This window comes from Dendroctonus ponderosae, unplaced genomic scaffold, assembly GCF_020466585.1.
Source record: "Dendroctonus ponderosae isolate FM_Combo_2020 unplaced genomic scaffold, Dpon_F_20191213v2 Dpon_F_20191213_1, whole genome shotgun sequence".
NCBI lineage: Eukaryota > Metazoa > Arthropoda > Insecta > Coleoptera > Curculionidae > Dendroctonus > Dendroctonus ponderosae.
Window position 1 is genome coordinate 11,551,603 of NW_026017110.1, and position 17,339 is coordinate 11,568,941.

Here is a 17,339-nt window from a genome sequence, read left to right on the forward strand (position 1 = left end):
AGTACTCGTTTTCAGCTAACTGAGCTGGCCCCAACAAACCAAATGTATCAGTATTCACTAGATCATGGTTTCTAAAAAATATTAGCAATTTTGATGAAAAAAAAATCGTAATTAAGCTTCTTATTAATGCACGGAACAAAAGCATTTTAATAAGAGAAATTTAACGAATGCACTGTTGCATTGGTCTTTACAATTCTGTGTAGCAGTTGTTATTTTTTCTTCTATTTTAGTATTTGAGTACGACGATTATCTATAGATTTACCTAACTATTATTAGTTTACCTAATGGTAAACTTTTAAAAACATATAATTTTAGTTTCGGACAAGACAACTTGAAATGACTGAGAATAAGAAATTTTAAGCTGACAGCTGATCATAATGCTCATTGAATCAGTTTACAAGTATTGTTAAAAACTCTTTATTTTATTATTATATATGTTAATTTTTATAACATTGGTGTAAGACCGCCTCGTAAACGCAAGTATACTGTTCTGTCACGTTGACGATTTTTCCAATTTAGAATCTTTCCTAGGAGAGGAGAGACGTTAAGCGTGGTGCATTTTCAACATTTTTAGTCTTGAAGAGTATAATAATTATAAACTAACGTAAAAATTTTGATTGAGCATGTATGTTTCCGGAAGTAGAGTTTTAATTTATATAGGTTGGCGACATTGGGAACAGCCGGTGAACTGTCAACAATCTTAACATTGGTTTTGTCAATATTGTCAGGTTTACGTGGAAGTTTTTGTCGTTTATATGAAATCCCGAAAATATTTATTAATTTAACAAAATTGCGTATGTCTTGTATACATGTTTACCCAGATCATAGTTATACCATAAATTACTAGTTTCAGGTAAATAACGATGTCGGAAGAACAAACTCCTGATCCTGGTGGAACCAGTATAACACCTCAGGAGCTCAGCAATGCGTCCGATCAGCACCAATTTGTTCATACAGCTCAGCTGAAGGAAATGTTGAGAAATGAACAGAGCAACATTTCACAGGAGAAGGTAGAAGTAGAATGTTCACATCAGACGCCTTTATAACTAAACTTGTTTTTCTATCGTACATATACTTTAACATAATATAAATAGTACACTATGTAGTGACTACATATTGTATATGTATAATATGAAGAGTACACGGTAGTCTTGGTTAAAATGAATTCAATATTATATCTAGGTAGATGATTATCTCAAAACTTTAAATAAAGCGAGAGCCAAAAGATCCAAAATAAGGAGCGGGGAAACTTCTGGTAGCAGTAGCAACATTACAATAAGCAGTGCAAATATTGACGCTAATAAAAAAGAGCGAGTTAATCTACTCAGGCAGCAGCTCGAAGAAAACAAGTACGTTCAAATCATCTTGAATTTATTTCTCCAACTTAACCGAATTGCTATCATAGGGCTAGATTGGCACAAAGAGGCAAAAGCCAAAAAGGAATTGAAGAAATGGTAATTCAACTGCAAGCACAACTAAACGATTCCCAAACATTAGTCAGTTCAACGCCACTAAATATTTCACTTGTTGAAACCAAAAACTTAGATTACAATGAAAACACCCCACAAAAGGAATTATATAATATTCTACTAACCAAAGAAAGAAAAATTGCGGATTTGTTATCTAAAAGTGAGAAGCTAGAAGGGTCTGTATTGGATCTACAAGAAAATCTTAAAGAAAAAGATTCAGTAATCGACGCGAGGACAAAGGCAGTCACATTAATGACTGAAAGTTTGAGTAAAAAAGGCAAAACTACATTGGATGCTTTGGAAGAAACTAAAGATGAAATGAGGTTGATGCAAGAATCATTTGTAAATTTAGAAGCAGATATGCAAGCTAGACAGTCGCTTTTGTTAAATGATTTAAAAGCAAAAAACCAGCAAATTTATGAGTTAAACGAGATTAATGACAAGTTAACCAGAAATTTGCGAGAAAAACAAAAGTCAATACGCGGGTAAGGAGAAACGTTATTTATACCTATATTTTGTATTACATGAGATACCGAATTGTGTTATAGCGCACCGTTCAGAGTCACAACTGCCGAAGGTCTGGAAGTTGAAGTAACCAGAAGAGAACTTGCATTGAGGGAAGCAATGATTCTCCATGATGTTACTGCAGGTGAACCAGAAGGGGAGGACTTCGAAAAAAGGTTTTCTGAAATCTGTGAGAAGGACGCTAATTTGAAAATTGCGGAACTAGAAATGCAATTGAAAGGTGCTTTGCTAAGATTAGAGGAAAAAGAAGCCAGGATTATTTCTACACAAAATGGTGCAGACTTGTTGAGAGAAAACAGAATTTTACATCAGGAAATCTCAGATCTGTATGCAAAAATCGAAGAGCTAGAAGGCACGGTAGTTCAACTACAGAAGTTTGAACACCAATATATTGAAGCTGCAGAAGCCATGAACAGGACTACTCAAGAAAATGAAAATTTGTTGAGCAGTCATTCAAATAATCTGGAAAAAATTGGAGCACTGGAAAAACAATTGGCTGATGCTCTGACAGAGTTGAAACTTTTGAAAAACACTGGCATGAGCAAATCCGTTAAATCAGACAAAGATGGTAAGAAATTAATAAGCAGACTTCTGCAGTTTTTATAATTGATTTCCTTCCTTTCTATGTTTCAATGCGAAATAATAGCAAAACCAAAGCAAAATTTAGGCTAGGTAAAAGCTCAAGTAAACCGTTGCTGCACATTTCAAAGCGCATTGATTCGCTGTTTTTAATACATAAGTATTAGTTGTTTAGATATTGTTATTGTTAACTTTCTTAAATATGGGAATAAAGTTGACATAATAGTCTAGTAACATTTTGGGCTTTTGCGGCCGTTATCTAACTTTTTATCAAGCTAAAACTCGACTTTGTCTCTTAGGTCTGAAAATTGATAGTTAGTATTCAAATCACGAAAATAGCTTAGGTGAGTTAGCAAAATATTTCACTTTAGTCATCCATGGATGAAAACCTTGCAAAAAATATATGTTTTACATAGGCAGAGGTATGTTTTTTTTTATGAAAGATTGGTTTCAATTTATACTCGTTTATGTTCAACTTAAGGGGGCGATACCTATATTTTTTATTGTTATGTGTAGTAAATTCTAAAACTAATTGGTTACATGATTACAATTTAAGTTTAAGTTTCAGTTTCAATTTGTAGACGGTGAAATTACGAAACTGAAAAAACAACTTGAGGAAAGTAACAAAAATATGATTAAAATGAGAGCAGTCCAAAAAGGAAAAATCAAGGAGTTAAACAAGAAACTAGACCAGTTTAAAAAAATGAATGATTCCAATGTTTTAATAACGCAACTGCAAAACGAAATTGTTAATCTTAATGAGAAAATTGCCGAACTGGAGGATGAAAAAGGAAATTTGCAGTTAAAAATGGTTGATTCCAGCACCAATTCTAAAGACGGTGAGTTTCTTAAGTTCTGTTGTAATTTTAACTTTGATACCAGGAATTTGATTCAACACAAAACAACAAATTTTTACAAATAATTATTATCGACCCGAAATCATCCACAAATCAAATAAATCTTACTTTTCTGGATTTATTTGTCGCAAATTCATTTATTAGCGTTTGAATATCAAGCTGCTGTAATAAATCAGATTCAATAGATATTATGGAAATATTTTCCAGGCGCTCCTTTCCATTGTAGAGCGTAAGTAATTTTTAATTATTTTTAGCTTCGAAAATGATCTCTCCGCAGTAGCTACAGAAATCGGTATGGTTAATAGTATACGTATTGCAATGGTAACATTTGGGAACGAATGAGTTAAATTATTTTCTATGATATAATTAAGCGTTTGCTCTAAAGATAAACCACTTTGATTGAAACGATGTAGGAAATGCACTTCTTGCAAAAGTTCGACCGCGTTTATGTCTTTCTCATTTCGATTGTTATCAGATAAAGCTTCTTCAAGTTTATTACAAACTTTAAATTGCTCTTGCTCAGCATACTTATTAAAATCAGCAATGTCCCATAAAAATTTAAACACATCCGAGTGAGATGACAGAAGTTCGAATCTTTCATTTACAGACGAAATTGCAATGTCTAACATTTGATAAAAACAATTAACTTTAAACTTTAATTCTTCACTTTCTATAGGTTCATCTTTGCCTTCGTAATCAAATTGTCTTTTTATTTTTTCGCGGTCTTACAGTTTCCTGACTCTTAAATATTGGTTCTACATCTCGGGAAGATGCTAATTGTTTAGCTTCTACAACCCTGTCATTGAAACCTTTAGGCCATAGACATATTAAATTTTTTGGCTTGCAAAATTTTACCAACAGTATTAACTCTATTTAGTATGTTGTACCACAGTACTAACATGCAAATAAATTGAAATTTTTTTATCTTTCTTGCTAAAGATGTAGCCAGATGTTTCGCAGAATTATCAAAATTATTTCCAGATAATATTTCGTAGAGAGCATCATATATTTCTCCCAGTTGAAATCTTAGAGGAGTAATTGCATCAATTCGGCTAGACCACCTAGTCTCTGATAAAGGTTTTAGTGTTAAACTTGAAATGTTCTTCTTTCAAACAGACCACCGATTTGTTGAGGTGGCGAAGAAGTTATATAATTCAGAAACAAGTGAAAAAAAATGTATATTATAAATAATTCTTGAAATAACCTCGCGCGAGTACTTGATTTCCCTGTTTAGTACATTCTGCATTTCCGAATCAACAGTTTGGTTTGCTTTCAGTCGTTTTAAAAAATCCAAACGACGTATGTTGGAGAAATGTATTTTGCTCGTTTCATGGAGTTTGATATGTTCGCTTAAGTGAGGCCAGTCATTAAATCCAGCTTGCAGTAATTTTGTATGTTTGGCAGTGCTTGAGTCATTGAATATTTTACAACAAAAGCAATAAATAACAATTTTCTCGGCGGAATACAATAACCACTCTCGTGGAACTTTTTCATTATTTGGTAAAATTCGTGTAAAATAAAAGTCGGAAAATTTTCGCCCCGTTTTGTCCTTTGGATAATGATGATCCCTGTTTTGGTAATGTGCAGTACCTTTTACAACCAATTCTATAACTTGGGATGGAGATAATGTACCAGGCCATAAACTCGGATCCTTAGAAATGGGTAAAGACCCCACTATTTCTGGTACCCTATCTGAATTAATCTCTTCTCCAAGGGCATTTTCTTTTATTTTATGCTGCTCGGTTGCGCCGCATACCGTCTGACCATCTTCCGCTTGTTTATTGCAGTATGAAGGTAACAAAATAAAATCTGGATCCCTTTCATCTACTCTCATTGCAGTTGACGGACCACTACGATTATCCTCAGTACTGCCTGGAAGATTTGTAGGACTACAACGAGGTTTCTCAAGAAATTGAGTAATTTTTGAGTTGGTCTTTTTTATGTCATCTTCTCGTTTTCTTTTATTCAGCAAATGTTGATATCCAGATAATTTTTTTCTTTTTTCTTCTCTTGCCATCTGGGAAAAATGAGAACATGAAAATTAAGATAAAAAATGTTTCTAATTGAATTGAAATGGAGACTGCGGCCTTTAATCAGTAAAATTAAAAAGTGAACTTAAAATTAAAACAATTTATTTATTAGACGTTTTTACTTTTATATTGTTTTGTTTGAAACCGACATAGATTTCTTATGGAAATAATGATAATTTTCTAGTTGTCACGATTACGGTGGAGTATTTTCACTTTTCTTACCTTGTAGATAATCCTTTTCCTAACACTTTTTCTTAGTGGTGTTTGCTGCGGAAAATCGATTTTCTATCATTTTTGCTCATTTAAAGTTGACCAATTTCGAGCCCATTTAAGCGATTTAATCAGTTTTTAATTAGTTAGTTTGGCTTAGAATTTTCTTTCCTTTTCAGTAAAATAATATAATTTTCCAAAACTATGCTATTATTACAGTGCCTAAGTCAGAAAGGTAATTTTCCCTTGTGGCCAAGGTCAGTTGAAGTTAAATAACATGGTAGAAAACAGTATTATTTTATTGAAAAGGAAAGAAAATGGGAACCCAAACTAACCCAGAATAATTAGTTACACAGGTATGAAACTTCCAAAAATTCAAAATCGAACAAGAAGTGGATTAAAATTGATAGAACAACGATTTTCCGCAGCAAACACCACTAAGAAAAAGTGCTAGTAAAGGAATTATCTACAAAGTAAGCAAAGTGAAATACTCCGCCGTAATAGTGATAAAACCAGCAAATGACGGAATAATAAGTATCTACATCATCTAGATTATTTTAATGTCTGTAAAATATTTGAAAAAATCTAATCGGTATTATGTATGTAAATAAGTAAATTTTAGTAAATTACTTACCTAGCTTCTTTTTTGTCTATTTTGGAACTAAACACTAAATATAGAATAAGTTACTGTTTCCGCGAGGAGCCGGATAATTGAGCGATCGATCGAAAAACGTGAGGAAATCGAACTGGCAGAAAGCAATTCTGCAAGACCTGCTAGAGTCGATTACGGCTTTCAACAATAGAGTATTGTTTCGCCGGGATGAATGTGGGCTTTGAAGAACCACATGTCGTACGAGGAGTTCTGATAATTTTTTTAAATGATCACACCGCCGCGGCGCCTTTTGACTTTTGGCGCCGTCGTGCAGTGCACGCCTTCGCACTAATGGACGGCGCGGCCCTGGCTTCACGGATATTATTCTTTAAATCTTCCACGGTTGCGGGACCGTTTACAAACAAGAGATTTCAGGTATCCCCACAGGAAATAATCACAGGGAGCCAAATCAGGAGAGCGCGTGGGCCATGAGATGCCCGTACCCTTGATAAAATTGATCCTCGAGTAGGAACACTACTCTGAGGGGGTATATTGAACAATTGATTTTCCGCTTGAAAAGAACATCTGGACGGCAAAAGTACGTTGTTGTTTCTGCCAAAGCTTTTTACGACTGAAGACGGTTTCGTAACAAAGTTCCCCGCCTACACGTTCTATTGTAATGTTTCGCGAACCCAGTACACCAACGAGATTGCCCTCTTAAAAGGCCTCTAAAAAGAGAGTTCTTGTGCCGCACCCTGTAGAACCAAGGGCAGTGCCCGTCAAGCTGGGTTTTAATTACTCTAGTTGATATTTGATACTTTTGATAGTTTTATTGATTTTATTTTTGGTTTTTCTGATTGCAGATTTTACCGAAAGTGAAGAGGAAATTAAGCAACTAAAGGAAAAACTTAATAAAACAGAGCAAGAAATAGATGAAAAGGACAAAGTGATAGAAATTCTAGAAGCAGGTGAGTCGTATTGGACAGACAGACAGAAGATTGCATCTTACACGTAAAATACTCACTTAAGTAATTTTGTTGACCTGTCTAAGAGGTATTTATCAACATTATGTTAATGAGACAAGATATGTTTTGATTTCATTCTCACTAGGTACCTTTTTAGTGATTTTTACTAGAATCTGACGTTAAATTTTGAGAACTAACTCATATGACTCACCCATATTTGCACCTATTTGTAACATTTAATATAAAATGGGTTCAACTAAAATAATGTTTTTGGCAGACCGGCAACATCAAAAAAGCGAAGCTTTTACAAACATAAAAATTTCAATGTATCAAAACCCTTTCTTTTTTAAAAATAGTTTTCATAACTTATGTCGATTTACCCAAAACAATTTTGTAAATCGACATAACGTTCGGCAACCAGAATTTAACACGTTTACCTGAATACCTGAAACATTTTTCTAGTTATTCAATTGCGGGCGGCTTAGTTTTTTAAACTGCTTTGAAAAGTGACCTTTTGGTTCTTATTTGATGCTGAACATAATTACAACCGAAAAAGCATATCTAGCAATACGAAAGCCAGTTTTCTTTAAAGGTATTTGTCCTTTCACAATGTAATTTTTTAGAGGTTATTTCGTTAAAATCCGATTTGCAAATAAAAAGTGAACAGGAAGTCAAAGTAAGCAATCAAGTTTCATCGGAAGTATCTTCGATATGTTATGAAGAGCAAATTGAAAAGCTGGAATCAGAGAAAAAAGACCTTCTTCAACAAATAAACAATCTTAACGCTGATAAGGAAAATTTACTTCTCGAATTAGAACTGGTCAAGAAGGAAAAGCAGGAAATAAGTGCAAAGTTAGATTTATATATTCAGGTATGAATTGATACATGAGATTTTAACATTCTCACTGTTAATAATTTACGACTTTTAGGAAAATATTGATTTGATAGACAAATTGGAGAAGCTCAGCGCCGAGAAAGTTTCTTCTGTGGAAAGCATCGAAATAGTTGAAGGTTTAACACATCAAGAAAAGCTAGAGCTGGCAGCTTATCAGAAACACATCAACCCTGAAGGTGTACAGATTTGTTTTACAATTTGTTAACAGGGTACTGATGTATATGAATTTTATTGCAGAGTCTCTAAAATGCACAGAAGATGATGTCCTGGAACCGCCTGTTGAATTAAATGAAAGTGTTTTGCAACTAAGTGAAGATACAGTAGAGTTACTGCAGAAAATTGAAATGTTTACTCAGGAGAGAAAAGAAGTTATGCAAAAGATGGAATCCTTGAAGGAAGAAAATAATTCTCTAAATATCAAGGTTATTTAGTGATTCAAACTGTTTTTGTTGTCTCGTTATTTACGTTTTACTTTTAGATTAAGGAAATTGAAAACAACCGAGATATTTTGGAGGAAACATACGAACAGGTTCAAAATGAGAAGGACATTCTTCACAATGAAAAGGAGCAATTGGCTGAGAAACTGCTTAAATTGCAAAGAAAAGATGAAGAAGTAAAGGTTTGTTGTTAAGTCACAGAAATCGTCTCAAATTTATCAATCGCATGTTTTTGTTTACAGCCGGCGGAAGCGTCTACAATCGTTTTAGACACCGAGCTAAAAGAGTTGCAGATAAAATGTGAATCTTTGATCCAAGAGAACGACAAACTGAAATGTAAACTGAAAGACTTCGATTCGATAATACAAGAAAAGTACGACATTGAACATCGATTACGAGATGTATTAGAGAACAACACTAGTCTGGACACTAAACTAAATTCTAACCTCGATGAAATTAACACCTATCAACTAACGATTGAAGAAAATAAAACAGAACTTATCAGTTCCGCAGGGATAATTAATAAGTTACAGAAGCAACTAGAAGAACGAGAGCAGGATATTCAAGAGCTTCATATGAATATTAGTGAATTAAACAGCGTTATTAGTGAATTGCAGAGTAAAGAGAGTCACTTTGCTGAAATGGAATCGGAGCTCAGTGATTTAAAGTCCACGCTTATGACACAAATCACGCAAGCTGGTGATTATGAGTCAGAAATCTCTCAGAGCAATGAAATTATAAGAAATCTTAACGATGAATTAGTGGCAGCAAACAGACGATATTTGGAACTGGAAAACGAGATTGCACTAAAGCAGCATGAAATAGAAAAACTTACAAAAGATGTTATTAATAAAGATTCGTTAATTGTGAGGCTACAAGAAGATATTGAGAAGAAAGACCAATCATTTAAAGTCGTCAGTGAGGATATGAAAGGAAAGTATTTACAACTCAAAGGTCAATTGGACGATAACGATGATTCGCTGCATCAACAGATAACTGAGTTAAGCAACAAAAACAAAGACCAACTGGGGAAAATGAAAAAAATTGCAGCTAATTTGAAGAAAAAGTCAGTGTTATATCAAGAGTTAGAAGATCGTTACAAGGCAGATGAAGAAAAATGGAAAACTGAACAAACCCAAGCGAAAACGCATATTGAAATCTTAGAAGAGAAAGTTACATCTTTAACACATGCTTTAGCAGCTTCTGAAAGCAACTTAGAGTATAATCTGCAACAAATTGAATTACTTCAGAATGAGCTTCTTAGTTTGCGAGAGAAATTTGAAATATTAGAACAAACTAATGCCGATCAGCAGCACTACATTCAAAACCTAAAACGTAAACAAGAAAAACTAAGTGAAACAAGTCTGCAGCAGGAAATGTCTGATAGTCTCCATGAAGAAGTGAATTCCAGTTTTGCTAAACACGTTCCTGATGATAAAATCAGAGAACTGGAGCTATTAATGGAAACAAACGAATTGCAGTTAAATGACTACAAAGAAAAAGTGGACAGGCTTCAAGAAGATCTTCGAAATCACCAAGACGCCAACGCCCATTTGGAAGCGATCAACGCAGAACTAGTTGAAAAGCTAAAATTAACATCGAATAGTTTCAAAGAAAAGGCATTGCTGCAAGATCAATTGGAATTGCGCTTGGCTGAAATATCAGCAAATGATGAAACTCTTAGTAAAAGACTTCAAGAAACTCAAGTTGAACACAGCGAAATACTCAAAAAATGCGCCGATTATGAGGAGCTTATTAAAAAAATGAAAATCAAACTGAAAAAGGCACACGATAAAGTTACCGAGTTGAAGGCGATGTATGGAACTGTCCAGGATTTGGAAGCTACAAATACATCGTTGAGAAATCAAATAACCACTCTGGAGGAAACTCAGCGACATCTTCAGAATGAGAATGAATCATTACAAAAGAGAATTTTATCTGATTATGAAAAAATCGAAACAGATTATCAGCTGCAACTACAAGAACTGTTGAAAATAAAGAACGAACTGACAATTGATAATGAAAAGCTAGTGGATAGCGTTAAAGATCTTGAAGAAAGGGAGCTGCAATTAACATCTGAATTAGTTGACCATAAAAACCGAATTGATGAAATCGAAAAAACCAAATCCGACGAAATTAAACTTCTTTTGCAAGATCTTAACTATGCAAAGTTTAAGAATGCCGAGTTAGCAAGCGAACGAGATGATGCTAATTTAAAACTTCAAGTATCGGTGACACAAATTGTTGAGCTTGGACAAGAACTCAGTACCGCGCAAAACCAACTACTGAATTACGAATCTCAGCAAAAATATATACAAGAATTGACGATGGATAGGGATGAACAGATCGAGGCTTTAAATCGCTTTAACGATTTGCATCAACAATTCATCGCTGAGTCGAGTGAGCTAAAACGTGCGCTCCAAAATTCTGAGAATGAAATCCTGAAAGTTACACAGCAAAAAGCCCAGTTGGACAAAGAAAACGAACAGTTAAAGCAGGAAATTCTAAGTTTAGAATTTGAAAAATCTTGTCTTGAAGCTTCTTGTCAATCATCGCAAAAACCTTTCGAACCACCAGTGACAGAGGCACTGAATAGTCCTGCTGCAAGCTTGCAACTAACCGAAACAAAAATATTAGCTGACAGTGAAAAGTCGGTTTTTGAACTTGAAATACTTCGCCAACAGTTAAACAACTCAGAGCAAGAGCTTCAAAATGCCGTCGAGGAAATAAATGTCCTAAAGAAGCGACTGTGTGAAAAATCTTCCGAAAAATTTGTTAAAAAATCTTTACAAAAAGAACAGGAAAATTCAGTTTCAAGAGAAATTGATAATAAAGTTAATCAAATTCCTCTATTTAATGCTTTTGCCGAACAATCTGTTGCGTCTAGTTCTGTTTTTGATAGTTTTGGAGCTACGGGGCAAGTTGAGACAAATTGGGGGCGCGAAGTCAATCAATCTTTGCAAGTGGCCGATGATTCTCAAGCCACAGTGAGCATTACCGACAGTCACTCAGAGCAATCACAACAAGAACATCCCTCATTCCCTCCAGTTGTAGAAGATGGACGCGCCGCATTGTTACAAAAAATAAAAGCATTAGAGTTCCTCTTGTATAATGTCGATAAAGAGAAAGAAATTGCTCAGGATCAGTGGACTGCAATGCTGAATGAGCTTACCAAATTGATTTATAAAAAATCAGCACCATCCGAAGCGGCTTTGGAAAGTGAGATTTTATCACAGTCTACGGTTGACAATTTGTCTAATATTAATAAAAGAGATTTGCAATCGATCGAATTTACCCCAATCAACACCAATTTCGGGGAGCAAGCAACACCTGTGGCAGAAGAACTTGTGGAGCCAAAATCAGCTTACATGTGCTTTGGAGGAGGCGAGTTGCATAAAGAAGATGCTAAAAAAATTGAGTCTCTTGAAAGTCAAATATTACCAGAGCAGGACGTCGCTGAAGCAGCTTTAAACAAGAAGGAACTTCAAAAGCTTGAGTATGAAATAGTAGAGCACAGTCTGGGAGAACAGCGTCAACCAGTAATCGAACCACTTGTTAAACCAAAGCATGCTTACCTTTGTTATTCAAAAGATGATAAGCCACAAAGCCTAGAAGCATTTGAAGAAAACGATGATGGATGGGGGTGGGGTCCAGAGGAAGCTCGCCTTGAAGAAGAGCATATGAGTACTGTGGAAAATACACCACAAGTTAAAAGTCTGCTTTTAGAGATTCAACAGCTGAAAGAAAATATCATGGTACTGCAGATTGAAAGAGAAAATCATTTAGAAGAAATAAAACAATTGCAAATAAAATCAGGAAAACTTATTAAAAAATGTAAAGAACTCAAGTCTAAAACTGAACAAAGTGTGTCAAGTAAAAAACAGGACGACACATCTTTCTTTGATCTAAATGAGACAATTCAAGAAGAACTAAAAGCACAAGTGCAACAGCTTGAAAAGAAACTCAAGGAACTTACAGTTGATCAAGAGAAAGATAAAGTTGAGAAAAATAATTTACTAAAGAGAGTCGATGTTTTAACATCAGCTAATGAGCGAATGCTGGAAATGAAAGAAATTCAAGATTCTGAAGTTTTTAGGCTTCGAAGAAATTACGATGAAATTGCACAAAAACTACAAGAAAATGAATGGGGTAGTGATGGATTTGGAGAATCTCAAAAGCCTTTGACCAGCCTGGTCATGACGACAGACATGTCAGCCGACGCAGATCAGATTACTAAAATTAAGCAACTGGAAGACACAATTAAAGATCTAAGTTTGGACAATGAAGAACTTCAAACATTACTTGAAGAGCAGAATTCTAAGAGGCTTGAAGCTGAAAAGCTGAAAAATACTGACAACGAGCCAGAATTAGTAGAATTGAGGAATATTAATGAAAATCTTCATAGAGAGTTAAGCGAAACAAAAACTCGAATTGCCGAGCTTCAAGCGGAATTGAATCGACTCGAGATAGAAAAAAGTGATTTTAAAGGAAAAATTTGTAACTTGGAGGACACACTCCGTCAACAAGATGTCACTATCCAAGAATTAAAAGTATTCAATAGCCAATCGCAAGGAATAGATCTAGATGAAACAGAAGTTTTCGATATGAAGAACCAAACGTCTGGTCATCAGGAAAAGTTACGAGCACAAGAGGATATAATTGATGAATTCCAAAGCAAACTGCATGATGTTACCAATGCGAAATTTGCACTGGATCTGATAGTCCATCAATTGCAACAAGATTCAATGGCGAAAGTTGAAGAAAATCTACAGTTACTATCTAGTTTGAAAGAAAAGCAGCTCCAAACTGAGGAACTGCGTTTACAAGTTGAGAACTTAAATGTTTCTACAAACGCTCAAGAAAGTGTCATCAACAACTTATCTGTTTCAGTAGAACAACTCAGAAGAGACAAAACAGTTTTAGAAGGCCACATCACTGAACTTAACAATAAGTTACAGTACAACGAAGAAGAACTTCTAAGGCTAGCAGCTGATAATCAACAAAAGGAGTTGAATTATCAGACTGTAGAACAAGAACTGCAAAGTAAGATTATGGAAAATCAACAATATGAGAGTGTAATAGATGAACTGAAAACAAGAGTTTTAGAAAGAGAAGCGTTTGCTATACAAAACAACAAACTGGATGAAGAAACTCAAAATCTTAGTGAACAGTTGCGCGTTAAAACTTTGGAACTAGAAGAAGAGGAGCATAGCATCAAAGAGTGGCAATTGCAGCTAGATGAAAATAAGGCAGGGGAATTAAGCGAGATAAATAATAAAATTCGGCAAACTGAGGAATTATTTACCGAAAAGTTGAATAAGGATGCTGAAGTAATACAACGGCTTTCTACAGAGCTTGAAAATAAAGAACATGAGTTTCAAGAACGCATGGATACATTTATTAGTGAACTCAACGAAAACTGGAAAGTTCAGTCCGACCAGCGAGCTTGTGAGGTGGAGGAAACTTATAAAAGACATCTAGAAGCGATGGATAAAGAATATATTTCAGTTCAAGAGAAAATGAAATTGGATATTGTGGAGCTGCAAGAAAAATGTAATCTTCTCGTGAACGAAAATAACGAACTCAGAAAAAATGTTGACCAAGAAATAAGAAATGAAGTTGATAATAAATCAGCCATGCAACATCAAATATCAAATTTGCAGAAAACCATAAACTTGTTGAATGAGAAAGTCGTTGAAAAAGACAAACAAATCGAAGAGCTTCAGAATTATTTATCAAATTACACTTTGCTTGAGAATGAACTGCATGTTCTAAGACGTGAGAATGCAGAGAAAGAAACTAAGCTGGCAAGCATAAATGTTATTATAGAAACGACTCAAAAGCAGTTTGATGAAAAACGCGAAGTGATCGAAGAAATAGTATCTATTTTGGAAAAGCAAGCGTTAACGCCAATCTCTTATGAAAAGCAAGATGTCTTGTGCGAGTTACAACGACAACTGCAACAAGCTACTGGAAGAGATGGAGAAATAAAAACGTTAAATGAAGCAATCCGCGAATTAGAATCCAATTTAGCTAGATCGTCTGGAGAGAAAGCTCGTGAGATTACAGGCCTCAATCAGGTAATTGAAGATTTGGAAAGAGAGCTTAGCGTTATCCATGAAAAAGAAGCTGAGATAGTGCGTTTATCAACAGAACTCAAACTCGTTTTAGAGGAAAAAGACAAACTTACTTATGAAATTGCATTAAACAAGCGCGAAAAGGAGGCATTGAATAATGACTTGGCACAACTAAAGACTGAACATTCACAATGCTTAATAACTATAGAAGCTTTGAAGCAAAGTATTGAAGCATCAGCGAATACACATCAAGTCTTACAAAAGACTCTCGATGAAAGATGTAAAGAGATACATGATTTGAATGAGAGTGTATTTGAGTTGCAACAAGGTGCTCGAAACGACAGCAATGAAGAGGTGGAAAGTATGTACTCGGATCTTTCAAAAATGAAGGAGGAATATTTAACTTTACAGGTAAGTAAAATTAGTTTTTTCTATATAGAGATGATCAACATTATTGTCATTCCTCAGGGCTATCTATCTGAGTGGCGTACAAAGCTAACGGATTCTAATCAGCAATTGGCTCAAAAAATTCAAGAACTCCAAGTCGCAAATGAGAAAATAATTCATTATCAACAAAGCTACGAAGAATGTGACGAAAAAAATAAACAGCTAAAAAAACTTATGGATCAACAAGAAATAGAGTATAATAACTCTTTGGCTATGTTGAAAAATAGTGTCGCATCTGACGTGCAAGACCATTATAATGAATTAGTATCCAACAGAGATTTAGATATTGACACTCTGAAAGGACAAATTCAAGAACTGATTGCTGCCAATCAGAGTTATGCTGAGAGATTGAATCAGGAAATATCTGCAAAAGAACAAATGCAACAACAGCTATTTGAAAACAATCAGTTGGTTGATGAGGATACCAAACAGCTCGAAGAACTTAAATTAATCATAGAGGACCAAGTAGCAAAAATTGAACAACTTAAAAAGGAACTTTTTGATAAGAGCAACCAATATGATAGTTTGATTGCTGAAATGGATGTTGGTAGACTTCCAATTACTCGCCAGCCTTTAAGTGCAGCACCTACAGTGAGTGTGAATTTTTTTAATTCAAAAATATTTAAACGTATACAATGGGGATACGAATGGGTTTGACAAATTCATGGAAAATTTAATAATTTTAGTATAACACTCGATCAGGCCAATTTTTATATTTGGATGCAATTTTTGTGTGTGTAAATTCATTTTTAAATGTGTCTCAAAAAGAAAGTATAACCATCTTTTTCAATGTTTGTACGATCTTGAAGGCGTCTAGTCCTTCATCAAATTTCAGACAAGTTTATTCATCATGGCCTTTATCGCAAAATGCGATGACAGTAAGAAGGTAACTTTAATGTGCTGTTTGTTAGGCTCCTGTTGCTGATACCAAACGGCAATATGAGGATGACGATCTTTCAGCACCAGCTAGTAGAGCGGAGTTGGATGTTGCCTTGTACATGTTACATCAACGTGATGTTAGATGTGAAGAATTAACCGTGGAGTTAACGCAGTTACTAGAAGAGCGAGATATACTACAGTTGAGATTATCAAATGCAATCAGGGAAAAAGAAGAGCTAAAATCACGTCCAGGTATGTCCGTTTATACGAGGGTGGTTTGAAAAGTCCCCCTAGGACCGGTTGGTGGGTGCCTGAGGTTGGCGCATTTCGCTCATGACGGCTCTAATGATGCCGAAAACCTTTCATTGTTCTTGTATCATGTTGTCGATCTTTTCGGCTGCAAAGAGTGCACCGATACACTCCTGAGAACAACCATTGGATTGGCATGGGGGATTCTGAACCAAAAGGCGAATATAGTTTATTTGCCCGGGAAGGTTATGGAAGATCTTTTAGGATTCGCAAGGAGTAATCTTTATTGATTATATGGACGAGGGTAAAACCGACTCAACCACACGTCTCCATCTTTCTCTATCAAGCATCCGATCGGGGCCATCTTCGATATTCATGGCTTTTAGGTCTTTTGCAATATTATCTCTTCATCTAAGGCGGGCCGACCTAATGGACGTTTTTCCCCTGGAACCTCCTCCCACACCAGTTTTACTATTCTATCATCTGGCATTCTTTTTACGTGTCCTGTCCACTTTAGTCTCCTGGCCTTTATTTCGTTTATCAGTGTGGAGTTCTTTGAGTTCTTGATTGGTTTTTATTCTATATTGCCCTGTATTTTCGTCTCTAGTTGGGTCGAATATTTTTCTTAGCACTTTCCTTTCAAATACCTTAAGTCGGTCTTCGCTTGCAACCGTTAGGGTCCAGGTCTCGCATCCACATATTACGACAGGCCTTATAATTGTTTTGCATATGTTCAGCTTAGTTTTTCTGGGAAGTATTCTAGATTTTATTAGGTTTTGAAGAGCAAAGAGGCATCTGTTTGCAGCCTGTATCCTGTTCTTTATCTCTTCCGCGATATCGTTGTTTTCACTAATACTTGTACCCAGATATTTAAATTGTCTTGTCCGCTCACATTTGTGGTCTCCGATAGAGAAGTTTTGTTCTACTCTATCTCGGTTCCGATTATTTCTACTGAGGTACATATACTTGGTCTTGTTCTCATTTATTTTGAGGCCTATCCTTTCAGCTTCCTTTTCGAACTTTATGAAGGACGCTGTCGTATCGGTAAAGGCCCGATTACTGGAAAACAATTCGGCTGATAAATATATGCGTGCAAAGCAGGAGCGCACGTGTTTTGCAGGGGAATCC

At 35.2% G+C, this 17,339-nt stretch overlaps 1 protein-coding gene across 3 annotated transcripts in view; it reads left to right on the forward strand.

Annotated features, from left to right (window-relative positions):
• The first annotated feature begins 688 nt into the window (after nucleotides 1–688).
• LOC109533279 (protein lava lamp) overlaps nucleotides 689–17,339 on the forward strand; it is an 18,694-nt gene continuing 2,043 nt past the window's right edge. Inside the window, exons 1-14 of one of the 3 annotated variants that reach the window (XM_048661439.1) lie at nucleotides 689–794; nucleotides 848–1,010; nucleotides 1,183–1,349; nucleotides 1,406–1,954; nucleotides 2,018–2,562; nucleotides 3,155–3,412; nucleotides 7,126–7,230; nucleotides 7,851–8,098; nucleotides 8,157–8,298; nucleotides 8,360–8,544; nucleotides 8,601–8,741; nucleotides 8,802–15,047; nucleotides 15,105–15,674; nucleotides 15,995–16,214. In XM_048661439.1, the coding sequence (XP_048517396.1) occupies nucleotides 864–1,010; nucleotides 1,183–1,349; nucleotides 1,406–1,954; nucleotides 2,018–2,562; nucleotides 3,155–3,412; nucleotides 7,126–7,230; nucleotides 7,851–8,098; nucleotides 8,157–8,298; nucleotides 8,360–8,544; nucleotides 8,601–8,741; nucleotides 8,802–15,047; nucleotides 15,105–15,674; nucleotides 15,995–16,214 (9,523 nt within the window). In that variant the 5' untranslated portion in view covers nucleotides 689–794; nucleotides 848–863. Of the gene's footprint in view, nucleotides 795–847; nucleotides 1,011–1,182; nucleotides 1,350–1,405; nucleotides 1,955–2,017; nucleotides 2,563–3,154; nucleotides 3,413–7,125; nucleotides 7,231–7,850; nucleotides 8,099–8,156; nucleotides 8,299–8,359; nucleotides 8,545–8,600; nucleotides 8,742–8,801; nucleotides 15,048–15,104; nucleotides 15,675–15,994; nucleotides 16,215–17,339 lie in introns of those variants that run through there. The other 2 variants (XM_048661440.1, XM_048661441.1) reach the window with 2 other exon arrangements.